The sequence below is a fragment of the Phycomyces blakesleeanus genome (genome assembly GCF_001638985.1).
Source record: "Phycomyces blakesleeanus NRRL 1555(-) unplaced genomic scaffold PHYBLscaffold_9, whole genome shotgun sequence".
NCBI lineage: Eukaryota > Fungi > Mucoromycota > Mucoromycetes > Mucorales > Phycomycetaceae > Phycomyces > Phycomyces blakesleeanus.
In genome coordinates this window covers 1,337,458-1,357,545 of record NW_017265142.1, presented here as the reverse complement: position 1 = coordinate 1,357,545, position 20,088 = coordinate 1,337,458, and the positions used below count along the sequence as shown (strand labels likewise).

Genomic DNA, 20,088 nt, shown 5'->3' with positions numbered 1-20,088 from the left:
TTAGAAAGCACATAGCTTAACAAAAGTAGAATAGAAACCGAAACAGACATTTATAATGGCTGAGTAGGTTTAGAAAAGATGTAAAAGAGGGCGTTATTTCATTCAATAAAAGTTATCTATCTTTCTATCCTCTTTTTATTTTTTTATCTTCGTTTACGATTCCCAGTGGATTTGACCAATTTTGGCTGTGTTATAGCATTGGAAGAACAACCCAGATCGAAAACGACATATTGAAAAAATGGAATATAGCCAATAAGAATGTGTATTTAATTTGACAAGTGTATTTTGAACAAGATAGAAAATATATATATTTTTTAGTAGAAGATGTATATCTTTACATGTATCCGTTAACTTATTAAGTTTTTTTTCTTTTTTATTTTTGCTCATTATAAGAAAGATGTTATGACTCTAATGATAATATTTGAAAAAAGCTTATAGTACTCTTTAAAGTATTACCTATGATAGGAAATAGAATATTGTGTCTGAAGTTTATAGGTTATATTCCTAAATAAAATAGCTATTATTGATAACATACTAATCTTTGTTACTAAAATCTAAGAAGATTGTCTTCCGATCTATTTAGATAATTCTAAGAACATTCTAAAATTAACGGATAAAGAAAAAAAAGTAAAAGTCATACTGTCTCCAAGCTGTTTGTAAGCTCACAAGAGGTCTGTGTGATTCGATTTGTGTATTTTATCAAGCTCTCGATTCGATTTCTTCTTTATTCAGGCGGATTTGTGTTGAAAAAATAGGGTAATAACACTTTAATTAACTCAATAAAGATATAGATGATTTCTTTTGGTTTTTGCTGCTTTTAATTAATAATATCTAGAGTATTATCCTCAAAAAAGTTAATATACATATATATCAAAGCTCATATCAGTTTTCATACATCAGATGATAAAATATCTGCCCTAGTAGTGATCCCTAAAAATTATTTCTTCTACTTCTCTTTATAAAATATACAATAGCTCTATACTCAATTGATTGGGTAGAAATAAGCTTTCCGTTTAAGGGTTTAAATTAATATGAAGCAACAAGAAAGAAAGGAAAAAAAGAAGAAGTTTTCAGTCTAACCAAGTTGATAGATACCAGTTCCAATTCGACTACGCTGCCGAGAGATTTGGTCTCAAAATATGTTTGAGTGATATTTTGAGGCCTTTTTTTTTGGTAGTAGTAGTCATTAGACTATCCAACCTTTTTTGTTTTGAAAATTGCCGTATTTATCGTCTTCTTGTCTATTGAAACCACACTGAGTACTTATTCATGAAAGAACTAGGAAATGTTTGAGTTGTAGTATTTATTACAGCTTTTATTTGATCTAATACTCTTTCTTTAAGATCGAGTGGATTATTTTATAAAGAAGAGCTGATAAGTATATTAATAAATTCATTTACATAAATGGCCCACTTTTTTTCAAGCTTTCAACATACTATTCTAAGACAGAGAAAACCTTGGTTCAAATAAAATAACAATAATTGCACTTGTTGTTTAGTTTCTTTTTTCTTTATTTCATATATTTCATACTCATATTCTAACATTTATGATAATACTTCTATACAGTTTCTTGTATGCTTTTTATACTGTTATCAATTTTAAGTATTTACTACCCGTTTGGACTACCCGTTTGTCTAAATTTATGAAATCCTTTCAAATTTCTAAAGCTGTATTGATGGCCAGTAGTTCTCTTGTGTAAACTCAATTGCTATATGGCATGCAATTTTATCTCTAACTTTACCTACTTATCTACTGTTTATTTCAATTGGGCCCACAGGTACTACTATATATATAGTATATGCATAATAACATGTATATGATGATAACAAAAATGTTTCTGATATCTGAATTGTTTAAAAACTTTGATGTCTTTGAAGTCTTTAAAGCATCTAGAGCCATTAAAGTCATTATGGATCCCATAACTTTTATAACTCTTAAAGTATGTAAAGCCTTCAAAGTCTCTAAAGTCTCTTAAGTTTCCAGGGTTTTCAATGCTGCTTAATTCTTTACATTATCTGATATCCTTGATACAGTCAAAGCTTTATGTAGTAAAAAAAAACAAAATTTTCATCCATTTTTTAAAATTTAAATAGCAAATTGATTTCCAAGGATTATTATACATCTTTCTTAGCTGATATGATTTAAGAAATAGAGAAAGTAAAAAATTAGAAATTCTTCAAATTTCTATGTTGTTAGACAATGCAATTAGATTCTTCTCGAATAAAGAAATATTTCAGTCAGTAAACTACTTTATTCATGCCTTTTAAAAAGTCATCAAGTAATCTCTTTTAAATATTAAGCTAGTCTAAAGAAGATCCTTGTCACTTTACTTGTCCTTATTGTTCGTCTCAATTGGAAACACAATTACACAGTGAGTTACCTGGGCAAGAGTAATTTTAACTAAGTACCAATTTTTCTCTCTTTTATATATTTATCCCACTTTTTACGCCACCGTGTTTTTATAGTCAATGAAAAACATCTTTTCCTAACCCCTTCAACCCAGTACAAGAACTAAAGACAGTAAAACTATTCAAATATAATAGCTTACCAATGGTATTTCGGGGGAGCCCTGGGCGGTAGTCAGGAGGAAATATTTTAATCTTCTTTGAATTCCTGTCAGTTTTTGTATCAAACGACAACCCATCCTAAATATATTCTTCTGCTTGTCTTCTAATACGTCCATTCTAAACGATACGGCCGAGCTTTTTAGATATAGTACCATTATGTCTCAGGTAGTTAAGTATATTTTGGAAGTTCAGGACAGCAGCAAGATCTTGATTCCACAAACGATGTCTAACCTGTGACCGATCTGTGTTCTCTAAACAATTTTGATTGGTACATCTAAAAGGACTTGTCAGAATAAATGATAATAAAAATAGAGTAGTCGTTGTATTTACCTTAACCGATCATGGCGTGTCACAGTTGACATTTGGGTGCGACAATATGGACGAGGGCCGAAAACTTGCTTGAAGGTTCAAAGGGACGGTTGGCAGCGCTTCCGACAGTGTCTAGAGATAGCATACTCATTGATCAAACAGACATAAAGTCCATGTTTATAAAGTAACTTCCTCATTCCTACACCCTCGATTGGTTCGTGATATCTATTATGAGGGGCAGACCAGTTTTCCATAACAAAGACACAATCTTGGCCAGACGTTTGTTGGATTTATGTTGATTGATGTATGAAGCGAGGGGAAGCTTGCAGAACAAGGGTCTTTTGCTGGTATGACTTAAGGTGTTAGTATAAAAAGAAGAGAAGATAGAGAAGTTGGCTTCTTCGACTGAAGTATGAAAGGCAAAGTTTGCGGTGTTATTTGCTTGTCCCGACGTTTGGGAGATTTCAAGTTCTACAGCAATAACATTGGGGGCTTGAGCTTTGACATCCTGAAGAATGTGACGAAACTTGGTTCTCTTGAGTCTGATGTTCTGTTGGTTGGAGGTGTACCGGTAACATCTCGGCGTTTCAGCCGTAGACTCTTAGTGCATGCAGTATAAAAGGTCTCTTCTTCCAGGATCGATAAGGACACAACGCCCGCGGATTCTTTCATGCTGTTCTGGGGACAAGTCATGACTGTAAGGAATGTCTTCAGGGTTGATTGTGGTAGTCCTTCTTGAACATGGTTCTTGGGTGGTGCCTTGGTTCTGCTTGATAATGAAAATACCAACACCATTGGTCTGAATTATTCCTCTGAACTTCATCACGCCGTTCTGCTGGTCACGGAAATCATTTTCGTCCAAGTCCACCACTATTCCCCACAGCTCTAGCTTATCCAATTCTTCTGACCAAGTTCTTCTCAAGAGCTGTTGGTATAGTATCTTAGTGTCAATCTGAATGTAGCCTGGTGACCAATATCGGCGAAGAGAGAAGCAGTTAAAGGATATATACCCAAGATTTTCTAAGGCTTGGAACATACGGAAGAAGGCGAGGAAGTGGTTGTGTGGAGAGTCTTTTGGGCCATAGTAGATAGAGTCCTTTCAGAACCTGTATATTTTTTAATAGGTAGTCAAGATAGGAGAGATTGCCATGAAGGCTGTTCTGTATCACTCATCAGTGAAGATATTTTCAAGTTGGAGAGTTGATACTTCTTCTTTGCACATCCCGGTGGATTCGAAGATATGATTTGTTAGCATTATTTTGATTTGTTCCTCGGTTGATCCAAGTCTATGCAGATATTGGGTAAGCTCTCGCCGTCTTTTTTTATATCAATCACTCAGTGGAGATGCCGCCCAAACCTCAGCTTGATATTGACTATGTAGACGGCGTGGATTTTTGTGGCCTCGTACATAGCAATTTGGGGAGCGTTTAGGAGGGAGATGCGAGTATAGGAGCTGTTATGAATATAGGTATTGTTGTGGCGGGATATGAGCTCACAGCTCAGCCTTGTTCTTTCTGTTATGCGGGAAGAGCCAATATTACAGCCAATTAACGAAAGAAACACCCCGACAAAAAAAGCTTGATTAATACATCTATTTAAGTCAAAGGAAGGGTTGCGTGTCAGCTCGGCAAGGAAGATGTGCTTGTTTAGTGCGTAGGTGCGGGAGACAGATGTGTGGACTTTAGTAATAAGGTCTTGTAGGGGTCAAAGGAACTCTGGATTCCACCCTGTTGCTTTTATTGATGCCTTGAAAAAATAGATATGTAGCCAGTAACAACCCCCCCCCCCCCCCCCTAATCCGGATTACATATTATTTCATAACACTCTACAAAGATCCCGAAAAATGTCATAATCAGTTCAAGTCACTTTTGGTATAAATAATAATAATAATAATAATATAAAATTATTTCCAAACATAATACACTGTAGAAAAATATTAACATGATTGATTCGAAGGGCTTGTAACTTTGGCACTTCTAGCATACACTAAGCTTAGGGTGATATTCAATTATCATTATTCTGGTTTTCAATTCAAAAACCTATTTTAGGTGAACATTGTATGTTGGACTCCCAGTGAAAAAATATGAACAAGCCAGAAACACGCGTGATGAAAAGTATAAAAAAATATTCAAAACTCACAACCAATTGATTATACCACCCAATGAACTTTTGGCCACACAAGAAATACAGTCGAGTGAGATATTGCTCAGCCTGATAAAACAATACCTACTATATTACTGTATATACAAAAGAAAAAAGAAGACAATAACGATACAGAGGGAACAATTAAAGTCCAAAAAGATGTCCGATCAATGTGATTCCCTTGGACTGCTTCAATTGATAGATCAAAGATAGGAAACTTTGCTTTATTGTCTTGTCTTGTATTTAAAGATTAATATAAGTAGACTTAATTAGGATTAACATTTTATTCAAAAACGAAAAGGACAGGAAAAAAGACTGTTCTTTCTCTCTGTGTTTAAAACAAAAGAGAAAGATGATCGCCTTTATTTGATTAACCTTTCTTCAATTGCTTGGGTATATGTTATCCGGGTTTCATTAATCCTTTCACGTAGACAATATCTTGAAGATCTACGCGTATTTTGTTTTATTTTATAATCGACCATAAGGATATTTAAGAACACTTTCTTTTAAATAAAAAGGAAATACACACACTTTCACTTGCTCGTGCTACACCGATACTAATATTGGTTTATGTTTCGAGAGATAAACCAGGACCCTAATAAACCCACTTCTCTGAAATATAAAGCTACTCTCACAAAAAGCTTCAATTCCGATCAGGGCACAAAATGGACCATTTTATCATACATCTAAATAAAATAAAATAAAATAAGATAAAAATAATAATAATGATCTAGTAGCACCAACTTTAAAGCAAATTACACCAATCTAAAGGTGAATTCTATTATGGTGTGGCAAAAAATGCGACCCAAGAAAATACTCATTTCTAAATAAGAAGTTTTGCAATATTTTGAATCCCAATCAAAAGAAAGATAGGATATACATATTAGTTTCATTTGTTTTTTCTGGGGGTATAGTATAAGATGTTTCAAGATCAATTTAACCAATCAATTAATCTTTTTCACAGACAAGACGCAGTTTGAAATCTATTTAAAATACGTATATACAGTCAATCCAGCAAACAACAATAATAAAAATATTATCGCAGCTAATCAAAAAGCGAATCATGTCACCCAATTGAGAACAACATACATGTCCAATCAAAAAATTGAACTGGGACTAATTAAAGTGAAACTTCGTCGTGTTTCTAGAAACCTTGTCACCTACTGCTCCGAAAACATGTTTATATTCTTATATTTTCGTTCCAAAAACATTACAAGAGAGAAAGTCTCTATTTAAAACCTTTAGAGCTTAACATGACTACATACCCTATTTCTTTCTTTATAGATATATATTATTGATGAGAATGGTTGCCCTGAAGCTTATAGGCTTTTTATTTTTTCATTATTGATCAGAGTGAATTAATTGACTCTTGAGCTGAGATGAAGCCAAAACTACGCGTTGGCCAATTTCCCTATACGACAATCATCTTTCACGTAAGTATGCTGTATATCATATTGTTCTCTAATCAAAGCCGTCGAATAACCCAAGAATGGTAGAAAGAAAGGAGCGCACCACACATCATAATATATTTATACAATATAAAACTACCTACATAATAATAATAGCCACTGATCTTATCCCCTACATGTAGACCACAAACAGCTACACATGCATTGCTATTAATTGAAAGGTATCAAAAAACTCTCATGGTTTCAATTTTATTGCTTCCAGGAACATCATTGCGGCAAAATTTGCCGCCCACCCAAACCAATAGCTGCATATGAGACAGCTCCAGATTGTGTACAAACCGGGTGATTGCATAACTCACCCTCGTACATGGAGAACATTGACTGAAACTCTTTGTGTTCTTCCTGGGGCGACTTGAAAGTTCTCGTGCACCATTACAAGATCTGTATAACTTACACTAATAATTTAAAAACTTAATATGTCATGTAGCATACCCACCAGATTAAACAAGACAACAGAACCACAAACTACGACGGACAAAATAAAATACAATAAAAAACAGGTGCACATGTAGAGCCAATATTAACCACCACTACCGCAGCTACTCTCATATTCACGGGAGTTACACCATTTGGGTTTCATAAAGCCATATTATATATCATCTTGTAGTAAGCTCTACAATAAAGTACACAAGTTCAAACATGAATTTTTGGAATATGGACCCTTAAATTTTCTAGAGACATTGCCGGAAGCAATTAATATTACAGAAAAAGCTTTACAGCAATCATAATTAACCGAATCAAGACGTACCTCAGAGCTTATCTTCTTCCTCATACTGATATAAGAATATAATTCTATCTTCAAAAGTCTGCGCGTGTTTGCTTCCCAAAATCTCCACCATTCCCCTTTTTGATACAACAAATATCGAGCACGTAGAGGTAAACTCAGATAGCAACTACTGGTAATCACTCACTTGGGGAGTCTGAGACCTTATAAATCTGAATGTTTGGCAAGGATGCTATTGACGGAAGCCGACTTTTTGGAAACTTGGCCTATCATTGTTGTCAATAAGATTTGTACCAGTAAAAACGAATAAATTAATAGAAAAATAAGAATTAGGCAAACTGTATTGTACAATTGTACAATTGTAATTTTTTATTTTAGGTTATTTTGTTATGTTCTATTCAAACAAACTGCATGCTCCTGGATTTATACATCATGGCTTAATTGGCTCGCGTTTAGATTCCAATGTCTGTTATGGAAAGAGGGGCTGTCTATTTGACAGACGTTAGTCGATTCCAAGAGTAAAGTAAAATTTAATCCATACATCTGAAGCTTTCTGCCCATCAAACACTCATAACGACAAACCATTTAGCATCATCGAATATTCATGTCTTTTTTTTAAAAAAAAGAAATATTCTTCAGATCGAAAAAAAATAGACTTTATCCTGATCTGTATCGTCAATTGGACCATAAATATATGTATTTAAATGTTATAAGGCTGATTCCTAATATACACATACACACAAAGAAATAAATCACTTGACCAATTTATACCAAAGAGCTTCTTTTCTTCTTCTTATACTCATGCAATAGATACGGCTAATGAGACCCTTTAAGGTATACTAATTAATTAAGTGAACAAGTCAGATCAATTTACGTAATGATCGAGATATTTATTTAAACAGACCACTTTATTTTTTACTACACGTCTTTTAAGTACAAACCATAAAGTCAAGTTTATAGTCATAAAAAATAACTTTCCACCCCACATACACAGAGATAGAAAAAGGTAGAATTGAGTATAGTTTAGTAGCTCCAATATTTTTTAAAATAAATTAATAAAAGTAGTTAAGCTTTGTATAGTTTTATCAAAGTCCTAAGCACAATATGTTTAGCTGACGATGTGGGACGGTGGATTAACGAGTGTTTACGATATACTTTAAAGAAAAAGAAAAATTGCCTTATTTTTAAAATACTATATTATAATATAAAGAAGGATAGTGCTCAATTAATCAAGTAAACAATATGGTTATTACCAGTAGATCGACAATATATATATATATATATATATATATATGTATTCTGCTATTATTCTTGATTTAATCACTTAATCATACACAGGCTAATGTAGCTGATGTAGGTATATTTATAAGGATTAAATCATAGTCAACTATTTTTATTTATTTTGGGAACAGCTCCTTACCTTGTCTACCAAAAAGATATTTGATTTGATACAGTATCTGCTATCAAACAAGTAAATATATATGAAAAATACCAAGACAGCTATAGATTGTTTACTTGTGAAGAGGATATTCATTATATAATTGAAAATCATCTGATATGAGTTGAATCCCCCCCCCCCCCCCCCCCCCCAAGAATATTAAAAGTAATAAATAAATAATTGATAAAAAAAAATTAAAATAGAATAAAAGAATATTTTAACTACATATGGATAAAAAAGTTGAATAAAAAAATAAAGTAGTGTTTTAATCTCATTAGCCAATAAGATGAGATTAAAAAATAAAAAATAAATTACTATACAAAAATTATTTCCTAAAATGTCTAATCAAAATCAGTATCAGTGGGTATGGAGAATCGTCCAATTGGCGATCGAATCACTTTTTTCTTTATTTTATTTTAATCCTGGGCCTACTATATATGTACATAACGATCTATCATTATAATTATATATACATATATACACAGAGAGACAGCCAGATAGAGAGAGAGAGAGGCACACATAGATACACAGACTCATTAAATAAAAATCATTATCATTATCATTATCATTATCATTATCATTATCATTATCATTATTGTTATGTTGCTCAATATCTTTATCCAATTCCCTATCTCTAATTCTCATTATCGTGAGAATTCCGAATCAAATAGGCAGACTAATTTTCTATGGTTTCTTGCTGTTCTTATTATCTTTGTTGTTTTAATCGAACCAGGCCATTTCGATTCTTATTATGTACATTATATCACGGGGATATATTAGCATTCATCTACTCAAATCAGGCTGGTTCCTTGAAGTACAGCAAAAGAAACACGCTTCTTGTGCGTCTGCGTCTGCATCTGTGTCTATGTCTATGTCTATTATGTATTAACCTACTTCTTATACACACATATAGAAGTAGAGAATTTTTTTATAATAAAAATAATTTTCACTCGCTACAGCAAAAAATTAAAAATAAAGTAAATAAATAAATAAAAAAAAAAGACACCCACATCAACACACCCACCAATACACACACAACGCTCATTCTGTTTACCGCCTCTTCTCCGCTTGGTGTACTCACAATAATGGCCCAGCCAACTAATCATTAGCAGCCTGTCTTACTGACTCATGGCGTCAACGGTGGTGTCAACCAATCGGACTAGACCTAATCCACTCATTTTTTTTTAAATATATTTTGGTTGTCATGACAGAAGGCTACCTTTTTTTTTAAGGACTACTTTACCATATATATGTATATATGTAAGCTGTTCTGAAGTATATATATAAAATGACCGAGGGAAAATTACTACTGTATCGTGTGAAATATATCTTGGTCATCTATAGGGTGGGAAAACCTAATCTGATGTTTTTTCCTCTTATAATGTTATACATTTTTTTTATTTTCTTTATTAAAATAGGAGTAACTTGCCCCGGGGCGGAATGCCAATCTAAACATACACACACAATTTTTTTTGTGTCTACAGAGCACAACTACTATAAACGCGCCGGTAGAAGCATATGACTTGAGACCTTGGAGAGCATTCTAAATTAGGAAAACACTGTGTTCATTGGATCTCCTAGCAACCAAACTTTATCTGATACACAAAAAAACAAAACAAAAAAAAAACAAAAAAATTGCCAGTCAAATATAAAAAGAAGCAAATGTCAATTTAGATTTTGTTTTATATCCTTTGTTTTATACTTCTTCCTAATCTTCTACCCTATTTCATCTTACTCCACCTCTTTTAAATGTCCATTCAAGAGAAGAAAGGGGCTACATTTAGTGACTCACTGTCTACGAATAACCAAAGCAGTGAGTATATAATTATACTTTATAACTTATATACAATTCAGCTCTAATAATCTTTTCTATCTATAATAGCCAGAGACTATGAAGCTTCTGTAACACCTAGCAGCGAAGAACACAAGGGATCTGCTTTCCTTGCTTATTTCAACGTCGTATGTGTTGTAGCCGGTACTGGTACTCTCGGACTTCCTTATGCCCTTAGACAGGGTGGCTGGATCGGTATGTTAAATTCTTATTTTATATAAACATATTATTTCAATCAATCGATTTTAAATTTCTAACATCAATTCTGTTTTATTAATGTAGGTATCTTCATCCTGTTTTTGTCTTGGTCGATGTCAGTATATACCGGTATTCTACTCATTCGCTGCCTTTACGCAAGCAAAACCACGAAACGACTTGTCAACTACAAAGCCATTGCCACCGAATCATTTGGTGTGATTGGTGGTTGGGTTACTTTCTTCTTCAACGCCTGGATTTTGCTTGGTGCTCCAGTCCTCTACATGGTCCTCTCCGGCCAGAACCTCAATCAATTGTGCAAAGGCACCGTCGGTGAAATCGGCTCGATTCCCTGGACAATTATCTCGTCTGCCATTGTCGCCATTCCTTTTATTCTCGTCAAATCAATGAAAGAAGTTGCCTGGATGAGTGCCTTTGGTGCCTCTGCAACTGTCATCGTTGTCGTCATCGTTTTGGTTATGGCCTGTGTGGATGAGAAGAACCAGATCAACGTTCATCATGACGGTGTAATCTGGGAGCAGTTCCCAATTGCCCTCAGTACTATTTCGTTTTCATTCGGTGGCAATGCCGTCTACCCTCATGTCGAAAAGTCAATGAGAGAACCCAATCTCTGGCCCAGAGTTGTTGCCGGCGGTTTGACCACCTGTGTTCTGATGTACTTTGTCACTGCTGTTCCTGGTTACTATGTCTATGGTGATACCGTTGTTAACCCGATCTACAACAGTATCCCCGAAGGACCTCCCCAGATTGTTGCTATCGTTTTGATGACCATTCACGTTCTCATGGCTGCTCCTATCTTGATGACTTCCTTCTCTCTCGACGTCGAAGACATGTTCAACATCTCTGTCGAACGCTTCGGAAAGTGGGGCGAGTTCTTTATCCGTGCCGCTCTTCGTATCCTAATTGTAGCCGTCGTATGTGTGATTGGTTGTGTCGTACCCCATTTCGACAACCTCATGTCTCTGATTGGTGCCTTTGCCAACTGTGCCCTCATCTTCATTTTCCCAGTCTTGTTCTACTTCAAGCTAACTGGCTGGCGCAACAAGCGTTTCTACGAGCTTGCATGGTGTGCCCTGATTGTTGTGATGGGCATCGTTGGTCTCATCTTTGGTACCAAAGAAGCCGTCGAAGATTTGATTGAGTCCTTCTCATAAATCTCGCTCTTTTTTTTTATTACCCATCTTATTTTAATATTTTAATATCTTAATCCTTTCTTTTTATTATGAAATAGAGTATTATAACAAGTATTCATATTATCTCTCTCTCTACCTATTACATCCTACCCTACCCTATCCTATCCTACCCTATCACTTTCAACCTTGTATATATAATATATCGATAACTACCCCTACTACCACACACACACACACATCTTTTATCCTTATTATCTTTTTTGTATTCTTAACACCGTTTGCACTTATATTTTGCTTATTTTATTTCATTATCATTATCAACATTTGACCACTTCTTTTTCTTCTTATATATACTTTATTTTTGTTTAACAAATAAATTAAAGAAAAAAAAGCCAAATAATTTTTTTTTAAAAAATTCAAATACCCAAAAAAATAATTGATTTAAACTTTATATTCAATAAATCGAGTAAAATAAGCATTGATAGTAACTATGGTAACCAAGTAGGTCGGTAGGACACAGAAAACGATCAATGTTAATTATTTTATTTTATTTTAATTTATCTTATATTGTAGTTTAGTATTTAATTAATAATTGATATGCCTTCAAAAACGTTTACACACATACACACAGATCAAAGAAAAGAAAATGAATCTTGATTTTGTACTCTATAAACACACTAGACATACATAGTAGGTTTTTACTTTGATATGATTTGTGTTCCGAGAAAAATATTGTCAATGCACTTCTTTATGAATTTCAATTCAGTTTTATAAAAATGTATATACTATTGGATTAGTGAAACATAATCAATATAGGGTTTGCACATATACATATATTGTAATTCTTGGCCTATGAAGTTTGTTACCGCTGATCTAAAAGCATACAAACACACATGGTATTCACTCGTCAGACACCATCAATAACATTTATCTATTCCTGAAACCGGGGATTTGTCAGTTAAAATATAAAAAAAAAGTCTAGTGGCAATTCCAGAACCGTGGTTCAATGCTTTCCCTTTATTTCGCTTTGTATGTTAATGTATCTTCTACCTTTCTTCACCTATGATATAAAGCTAAGCAATAACCACTAAGAAACATATTCCAATAAAAATCAAGCATATAGATAACCCCCCTTCTCCTTTATGTTATATATATATACATGCCCGTACATTAAAATTTATACTTGTACAATAGCAGAAAACAAGAACAACAACAAAAAAGTAAAAAGTTTTGGGTTTGGTTTTAGGGATTTTTTTTTTAAAAAAAAAGCATGTATATAAAAAACTTAGATTGCAAATGTAGTGAATAAAAATGAAATCTATAATGTAAAATAACCCGTCTTAAGTGATGAAGAATAAAACAGTAGTTAGGGAAATGTTGTATGTATGACATCCACGAACGGGAATAACATCCTTTTTTTGTTTGTTTTTGAGAGGGGAGTTTCTTTTCTTTTGTTTTAAAGAAAGTAAACGAGAGATAGAGAACGAAAACAAGAGCAAGAGCAAGAGCAAAAGCAAGAGAAATCGAGCGAGCGAGTACGAAATAGATTGATAAAGAGAGAGAGAGAGCAGCGATGTATGCAAAGCAAATCTAAAAAATAAAGTAATAAAAATGTTTAGAACCAGCTAGTCTTGGTCTGGTACTGAAGAGGCACATTGTTGCTAGCAGGAGCTCTGGAACTGGGGGAAGCAGAGCTAGCACCAAGAGGAGGGTAGTTGGAAGAGCTGTTGCTGGAAGCATAGCTGTTGCTACCACCACCGCTGGAAGGAGCATAACTAAAATGATAATAATAATAGCAATGAGTATATTAGATACAACTAACCATATATATATATATGAACTTACTCGCTGCCACCACGGGGATAGTCGCTTTGCTTACGGAAATCTCTACCACCAAAGCTGCCACCGCGACCACCGCGGCTACCACCACGTCCACCACGTCCGCCACCGAATGATCTAGACTCTCTGGAGATAGACTCCAAGAAGCTGGGCATTTCCTGGTTAGCCTCCTTGAGAATGTCGACAAGATCGTTGACAATGTTCTTGTTGCCGCGGTTGAAGAAAGCGGTAGCCAAACCGGTGTTACCAGCACGACCAGTACGACCAATACGATGTACATAGTCGTCAATGTCGGTTGGCAAGTCGTAAGAAATGACGTGAGAGACATTGGCAATATCAAGACCGCGAGCAGCAACAGCAGTGGCGACCATAACGGGGGTACGGCCACTACGGAAAGAATCCAAAGCACGCTCACGCTCACGCTGGGTACGGTCACCGTGGATAGAGGTAGCAGGGAAGTTGTGGTCGAGCAAGAACTCAGACAGAGTGTCAGCCATACGCTTGGTCTCGACAAAGATCAAGGTCAGACCAGGAACCTCGGTAGAGTGCAGGATATCCAGAATAGCCGAACGCTTATCTTCGTCCTCGACGTACATGATCTTCTGAGTGATGTTCTCGGATGTAGATCCAACACGACCGACGGACAAGAAGACATAGTCCTTGAGGAAGTCACGGGCAAGGTACTGGATGTCACGGGGGAAAGTGGCAGAGAACATGAGAGTGACACGCTCCTCGACATCGGGCATGTCTTCCTTCTCGACAATACGTCTGATCTGGGGTTCGAAACCCATATCCAACATACGATCAGCCTCATCAAGAACGAGGTAACGGATGTTGGCCAGCGAGATGCGTGCACGCTCAATCAAATCAACAAGACGACCGGGGGTGGCAACCAAAAGATCGCAACCACGCTCAATCTGGCGCAACTGGCTGCCAATATCGGCACCACCATAGGCAACAGCAGGGCGGACCCAACTGCGGTAGGCGAACTTCTTGGCCTCTTCGAAAATCTGGGAAACCAATTCACGGGTAGGGGCAAGGATCAAAACCGAAGGATAAGCCTTGCGGGAACGGTAGCCACGGCTAGGATCCTCAGCAGGGATTTCCATGGGACCCTTGAGGAAAAGCTCGGAAAGGACAGGGAACAAGAAACCACCAGTCTTACCAGAACCTTTTTTTATTTTTATTCATTAATTAGACTTCTTTATCTTTTTATCTCTTTGCTGACCATGTCGGAAAGCCCACGTTGTTTTACATGAATAATAATGCTAGTAATGATATATTACCTGTCTGGGCACATGCCATCAAATCTCTGCCATTTCCAACAATTGGGATGGAGTACTTCTGGACAGGAGTGGGAGTGGTGTAGCGGGCAAACTCAATGTTGGTCAAGAGATGGCTATCAAGAGGAGGGGAAGTGAACTAATAACACACAAACACAAATATATATATACATAAGTAACTGTATGTATCCCTCTTTTATATTATATATATAATGCTTTTATCTTATGTTACCTGGGTCACAGGCTCAGGGCAATCGTTTCCACTTGCTTCAACAGGAATGTCGTCGTACTTCTCAAAGTTGATACCAGTGTGCTGGCGGTCAACATCTTCAACAACACCATACAACTCACGCTCAGTGCGGGGGTTGCGGGCACCAATGTGGTGGACACCATCCTTCCAGTAACCCTGACCCTCATCACGGCGACCGTAACCAGTGTCCTCACGGCGTCTGTTGTTGTTGTTGTTATATCCACCATAAGAACCACGTTCAGAGAAGTTAGAGTTGGATTCATGGCCACCACCGTTGCCCATATCAGAGTGGGACGAATTCCATCTATAATCATGGATCCAGTAATTAATTACATATAACATATTACATAAGCCATGTATACATATATACATATATATTTATCTATTTATTATTTGTTATTGTCGCTGTTGTTATATCTAGTGTTGCTTAATCATATACCCCTACGCTCCCCTTTTCTTCCTTTTCTTTTTCACTTTCCACTCTACTTGACTCCCCCCCCCCCCCCCCCCCCCCCCCTTTTATTTCTCATCTATATTGCTTGTGTCTTGATACTAATTTTACATACCCTCCGCCACCACGGCCGGGACGGTCGTTCCAGCCAGAGTTGTTACCACCAGCTCTAGAGAAGCTGTTGTTGGAAGCAGGGGAGCTTGAGCGGGGTGCCTCTCGGGAAGTCTGGTTTCTCAGATGAGGAGGAACATAGCGTCCCTTTTCGAAAGCGGGAGGAGCAGACTTGTTCTCATTAATACCCATTCCAGCTAATGAAAGGATATGTTTGTATATAATGATGTTTTATAGCATTATGAATGTATATAAAGATGTATATATAGACATGGACAGAACAAAACAGAACAGAACAATGATATATAGTATGAGAGTGAGATCGTCAGTTGATTGCTTTGGTGATGTGGACAAGGCTTTTGTTATTTTAGAAGTATTAAGTAAGTACCGAATCGCTGGTCTAGGCTGCTGGCATTAGTTGTTTCATTGCTCATCATTCAAAATCTAGTGATGAAAAAGGGGTGCGAAAGGGGTAAATTTCAATCGAGATTTTTTATTGTTTTACACCTCCCGAAAGGGAATTTTTTTTTGTCTTTTTTTTATCTATCTTTCTTTTTTGTCTTTTTCTTTTTATTTTATTTTATATTATTTTATATTATTTTTTATATACTAATTTTTATTTATTTATTTATTTTTTAAATCAAAAAAATTTTCCAATACATATTTTTTTTTGCTTTGCCACAAACCCTGCAAATGAAAATGAAAAATAAAATAAAAATAAAATATATATGTTTTATGTTAATTTTACTGAAAAAGGAAACTTCAGAAACTGATTTTCTGAATAACAGATATTAAATAGCGCAAAGAACAAAATGTATCTTAACAAATCCAAACATTTACGTTAAAAACCTGATTTTTCTTTTCTTTCTTTCTTTCTCATCTGTTGTTAGGCAACTGATATATACTATGTGTTAGTTGCTATGGGCAACGGTAAAACGTAAAAAAACAGTTAATGCTCATCCTACTTGAACACTAAAACATGCATTGAATTGACCCAAATGTTCTATATATGTATTACGCATACACACAAGATATTCTGACTCTTTTAGCAAACGATAATAATAATAATAATACTAATACTAATACTAATACTAATATTTGTTATGGACTCAATTAAAGTCATCAGAAAGATATTCTATAGACCAAGTTACTTCCTTTCCTTCTTCCAAGACAGCACATAAAGAAAAGAAAAAATTGAAACACATAAATAAATAAATAAATAAATAAATAAAATAAAATAAATAAATGGAGTTTTTTTTTGTTTTTTAAAGTGGTTTCTAGACAGCTCTCCTTTGTTTTTGAAACGAATTTGCACAATACAATAATGCCCGGTACCAATAATCCGCATTTGTCAAGCTATCCATCAAAATGTATTCTTGTCTTCCTATCCTATTGCCCTCTTCAAGGTCTGCAGATATATAACTCCCTGTGTGATCGTTGTCAAAGTCTAGAACAAGCCCAAGAGGTCTGCCAAGGAAAATCTGCTCTTCGTCTTCCAGAGGTGTTGAGACAAAGCATAGATCTTTGAGTGAAATAAGACTAGCCGGGTTTTTATGCTACAAAAACCCCACATAAACAAGCAGGCAAATAAAATAAATAAATAAATATATATCTATAAAGAAAAAAAAACAAAACAATGCAGATTTTGTAACCTCCCCCCCATTATACTTACCTCATTAGAGAGTCTATAAAGTACAATGTTATATTTATCAAGCCTAGCCCAATATCTAATCCACAACTAAAGAAAAAAAAGGTAAATAAGTAAAAACAACGTTCAATAAAGATGCTCTCCTTACAGGACATCCAGGACCTTGTTGATATATAGTAAGATAGTCGCCACGATTACAATGATTCAAGGCATTCGTTATATTCAAGTATTCATCAGTTCCTGTACCTGGCCCATTTGGATAGCTAAACTCAGATATCGGTTGGGTTGGCTGAAATCGGTACACAACAGCAATTTCAGGTTGCCACACTTGAGCTGCTTCAAAAGGACTAGCCAAGGAATAAAGGTGTCTACTAGAGACTTCTCTATCCATATTCTCATTCAAATCAATACGTTTGTACCCAATCCACTGAGTAGTTTCACACGCCTCATCACCCAGAGAATCATCAGAGTCTTCCCGAAGCAAACGGATCCTACGATACAGCAGTTTCTTTGCTTTTGATACACCATAGCTTATTAAGCGAGTGGCCGAATTTCTGGGACGAGCTACAAGAACAAACTCAATACTTGATGGAGTAGTAATATCACTACAAATATATTAATATAAATATATACATTCTTCTTTCTGCTGTTGTTACTTATATAGCTTTTGGGTACTTGCAATGAAAATAATTCAAGTGGACTTGCTGCACTTATGCCTTTTGCTACTTTTTTCATGATCCCTGGCCTTGTAACCTTTGAAATACCATGACAGCGTATTTGAAGTTCGTATTTAAGGCCTAACAAATTAAACATCATGTTTTAGCATGTTTTCTCTTTGCTTTATGCTTATAATTATGCTTATTATTTCAAGGTAAATGTCAAAGTAAACATGTAATTCACCTTTAGCAGATCCAAGATTTGTTACTTGGAGCACTAAATCAAATGACAAAGCAAGAGACACATCAAAAAATGAATAAATAGTTTAACCCACACAGTAAAGCATATAGATTAGAACAAATTGTGAAGCGCTTGTCGACCTAACCTTTACAATGAAGAGTTCCGTTCCAGACCGGCTTTGTGACTGGAGAATAATCCAAAGGTGAAAACCGTCTTTCTATTCGACCTTCTTCTCTTATAGCTTTATCTAGATACCATCTTAATAATAATGATAATAGCAACAGCAGTAACAATAACCAGAAAGAGAGCGAGAGCGAGAACAGAAACAAAAGAAGAGAAGAGAATTTTGATTGATTCGGTTATTCTATCTTTTTAATTTTCCTTTTATTTCCTCTCATTCTTATCCATAATCGATACCTTTGTAGTTCAACCGAAGTAACGTCCAAACTTTGTTCTGGATCAGCGTCATAACTGCCAGCTTCATATTCATCGTCATATTCATCAAGATCATCATAGGTAGATCCAGGCGAAAATGACAACCGGCGCGAGGGTTCAAATGATCTCTCAAAGAGCTGCCGAGTGGCCTGCGAAACGACTTTCCAGGCCATTTTTCCGATTCGCTTAATCGATTGCTTTGGCTTTAAGTAGCCCTGATATTGACTAGGTTTAGTCCATGCTGTCCGGGTCTTTTCCAAGGTAGGTAAAGTCTGTTTTTGAAAAGATGCGGTTGATTGGAAAGGTGTGCTGTTGTTGCTGTTGGTGTCGCTGTCGGTGTACAAAATAGACGAAGATTCAAAAGAAGATTCTTCATCTGACTCATGGATCGACATGGACACAAAAGAAGAAGCAAGGCCAGTCTGAATAGATACAATGCTTTGGACGTCAGATTGAGACAATGTCTGGACATACACGTCTCGTGTCTCTACAGATATCGTAGCTTCTGAACAGGTTACGAGAGATGTAGATGAGTTATTAGAAGAGAGTTGCGGGGTATCTGGGTATCGAAGGCACTGCTTTCGTAAGGTAATAGGTACAGTAGCTACAGAAGGTACCATAGTTACAGAAAGCACATCAGGTAAAATAGGCACAGCTGGTACGACCGGTACAATTGGTGCAGCTGGTACGGTTACATGTGGATCAGAAGAAAAGTTTGTGATGATGTTTTTCAGGCCTCGTGCTTTTAGCTTAAAGGCGGCTTTGTCGTAGATATAACGTGGGACTATCTGGGGTTTTGAGGGTATATTGTCTGGGCGATGGTTATGCTTAAAGTCAATTTGGTGGCGAAAAGGACCAATGCGTTTCCAGTTCTGGGCGGCTTTTACTTTGGAAAGGGTTGCTTGGTATCCACGATGTGGTTTTGCAGGGTGCGAATCGACTACCCGATGATCTAAAAAAGGGTGAAAGTACATATCTATAAATTTCAAGAACCAGAAGAGGTGTATAGAGGTAAAGAGGATAGGAGATGCAGAGGTAGAAAGAAAGAGGAAAGAAGTAAAGATTTTAGAGAATAAACAAAATCACAAATAAAAAGCAAGATTCAAAGGAGGATTTTCTTTTTGCTTCTGCCTCTTTTTCTTTATTTTCTTTTTAAGCAAAGTAGATTATTATATTTAGTTTTGGGTGTATAATTTGCATCAGCACCGCTTCCTTTATATATATATATATACATGTATACATGTATTTCTTTATTTTCTTTATTTCTATAGAACAGTAAGACCACCGGGTTCTGACAGCATTCCTATCCATGACCTTTCTAAAATACGTAAATTCTCAGAAATAC

The 20,088-nt window shown here is 35.7% G+C and overlaps 4 protein-coding genes across 4 annotated transcripts; 1 reads left to right on the top strand and 3 right to left on the bottom strand.

Annotated features, from left to right (window-relative positions):
• Nucleotides 1-2,684: 2,684 nt before the first annotated feature.
• On the bottom strand, nucleotides 2,685-3,959 carry PHYBLDRAFT_144957 (hypothetical protein; the record flags this gene model as incomplete). The annotated part of the gene is made up of 5 exons (XM_018431328.1): nucleotides 2,685-2,841; nucleotides 2,921-3,008; nucleotides 3,120-3,476; nucleotides 3,531-3,839; nucleotides 3,911-3,959. 5 exons carry the CDS (start codon nucleotides 3,957-3,959, stop codon nucleotides 2,685-2,687), a joined length of 960 nt encoding a protein of 319 aa, XP_018292556.1.
• A 6,439-nt stretch (nucleotides 3,960-10,398) lies between these two features.
• Nucleotides 10,399-11,850, top strand: PHYBLDRAFT_144956 (hypothetical protein; the record flags this gene model as incomplete). The annotated part of the gene is made up of 3 exons (XM_018431327.1): nucleotides 10,399-10,462; nucleotides 10,532-10,675; nucleotides 10,763-11,850. 3 exons carry the CDS (start codon nucleotides 10,399-10,401, stop codon nucleotides 11,848-11,850), a joined length of 1,296 nt encoding a protein of 431 aa, XP_018292555.1.
• A 1,850-nt stretch (nucleotides 11,851-13,700) lies between these two features.
• Nucleotides 13,701-15,372, bottom strand: PHYBLDRAFT_97237 (hypothetical protein; the record flags this gene model as incomplete). The annotated part of the gene is made up of 3 exons (XM_018444015.1): nucleotides 13,701-14,839; nucleotides 14,955-15,090; nucleotides 15,184-15,372. Coding segments are annotated over 3 exons (1,464 nt in total), but the record flags the coding sequence as incomplete, so codon positions are not given.
• A 1,668-nt stretch (nucleotides 15,373-17,040) lies between these two features.
• Nucleotides 17,041-19,717, bottom strand: PHYBLDRAFT_167921 (hypothetical protein; the record flags this gene model as incomplete). The annotated part of the gene is made up of 7 exons (XM_018435748.1): nucleotides 17,041-17,319; nucleotides 17,436-17,501; nucleotides 17,560-17,975; nucleotides 18,068-18,208; nucleotides 18,312-18,344; nucleotides 18,454-18,566; nucleotides 18,726-19,717. 7 exons carry the CDS (start codon nucleotides 19,715-19,717, stop codon nucleotides 17,041-17,043), a joined length of 2,040 nt encoding a protein of 679 aa, XP_018292553.1.
• Between the last annotated feature and the right edge of the window lie 371 nt (nucleotides 19,718-20,088).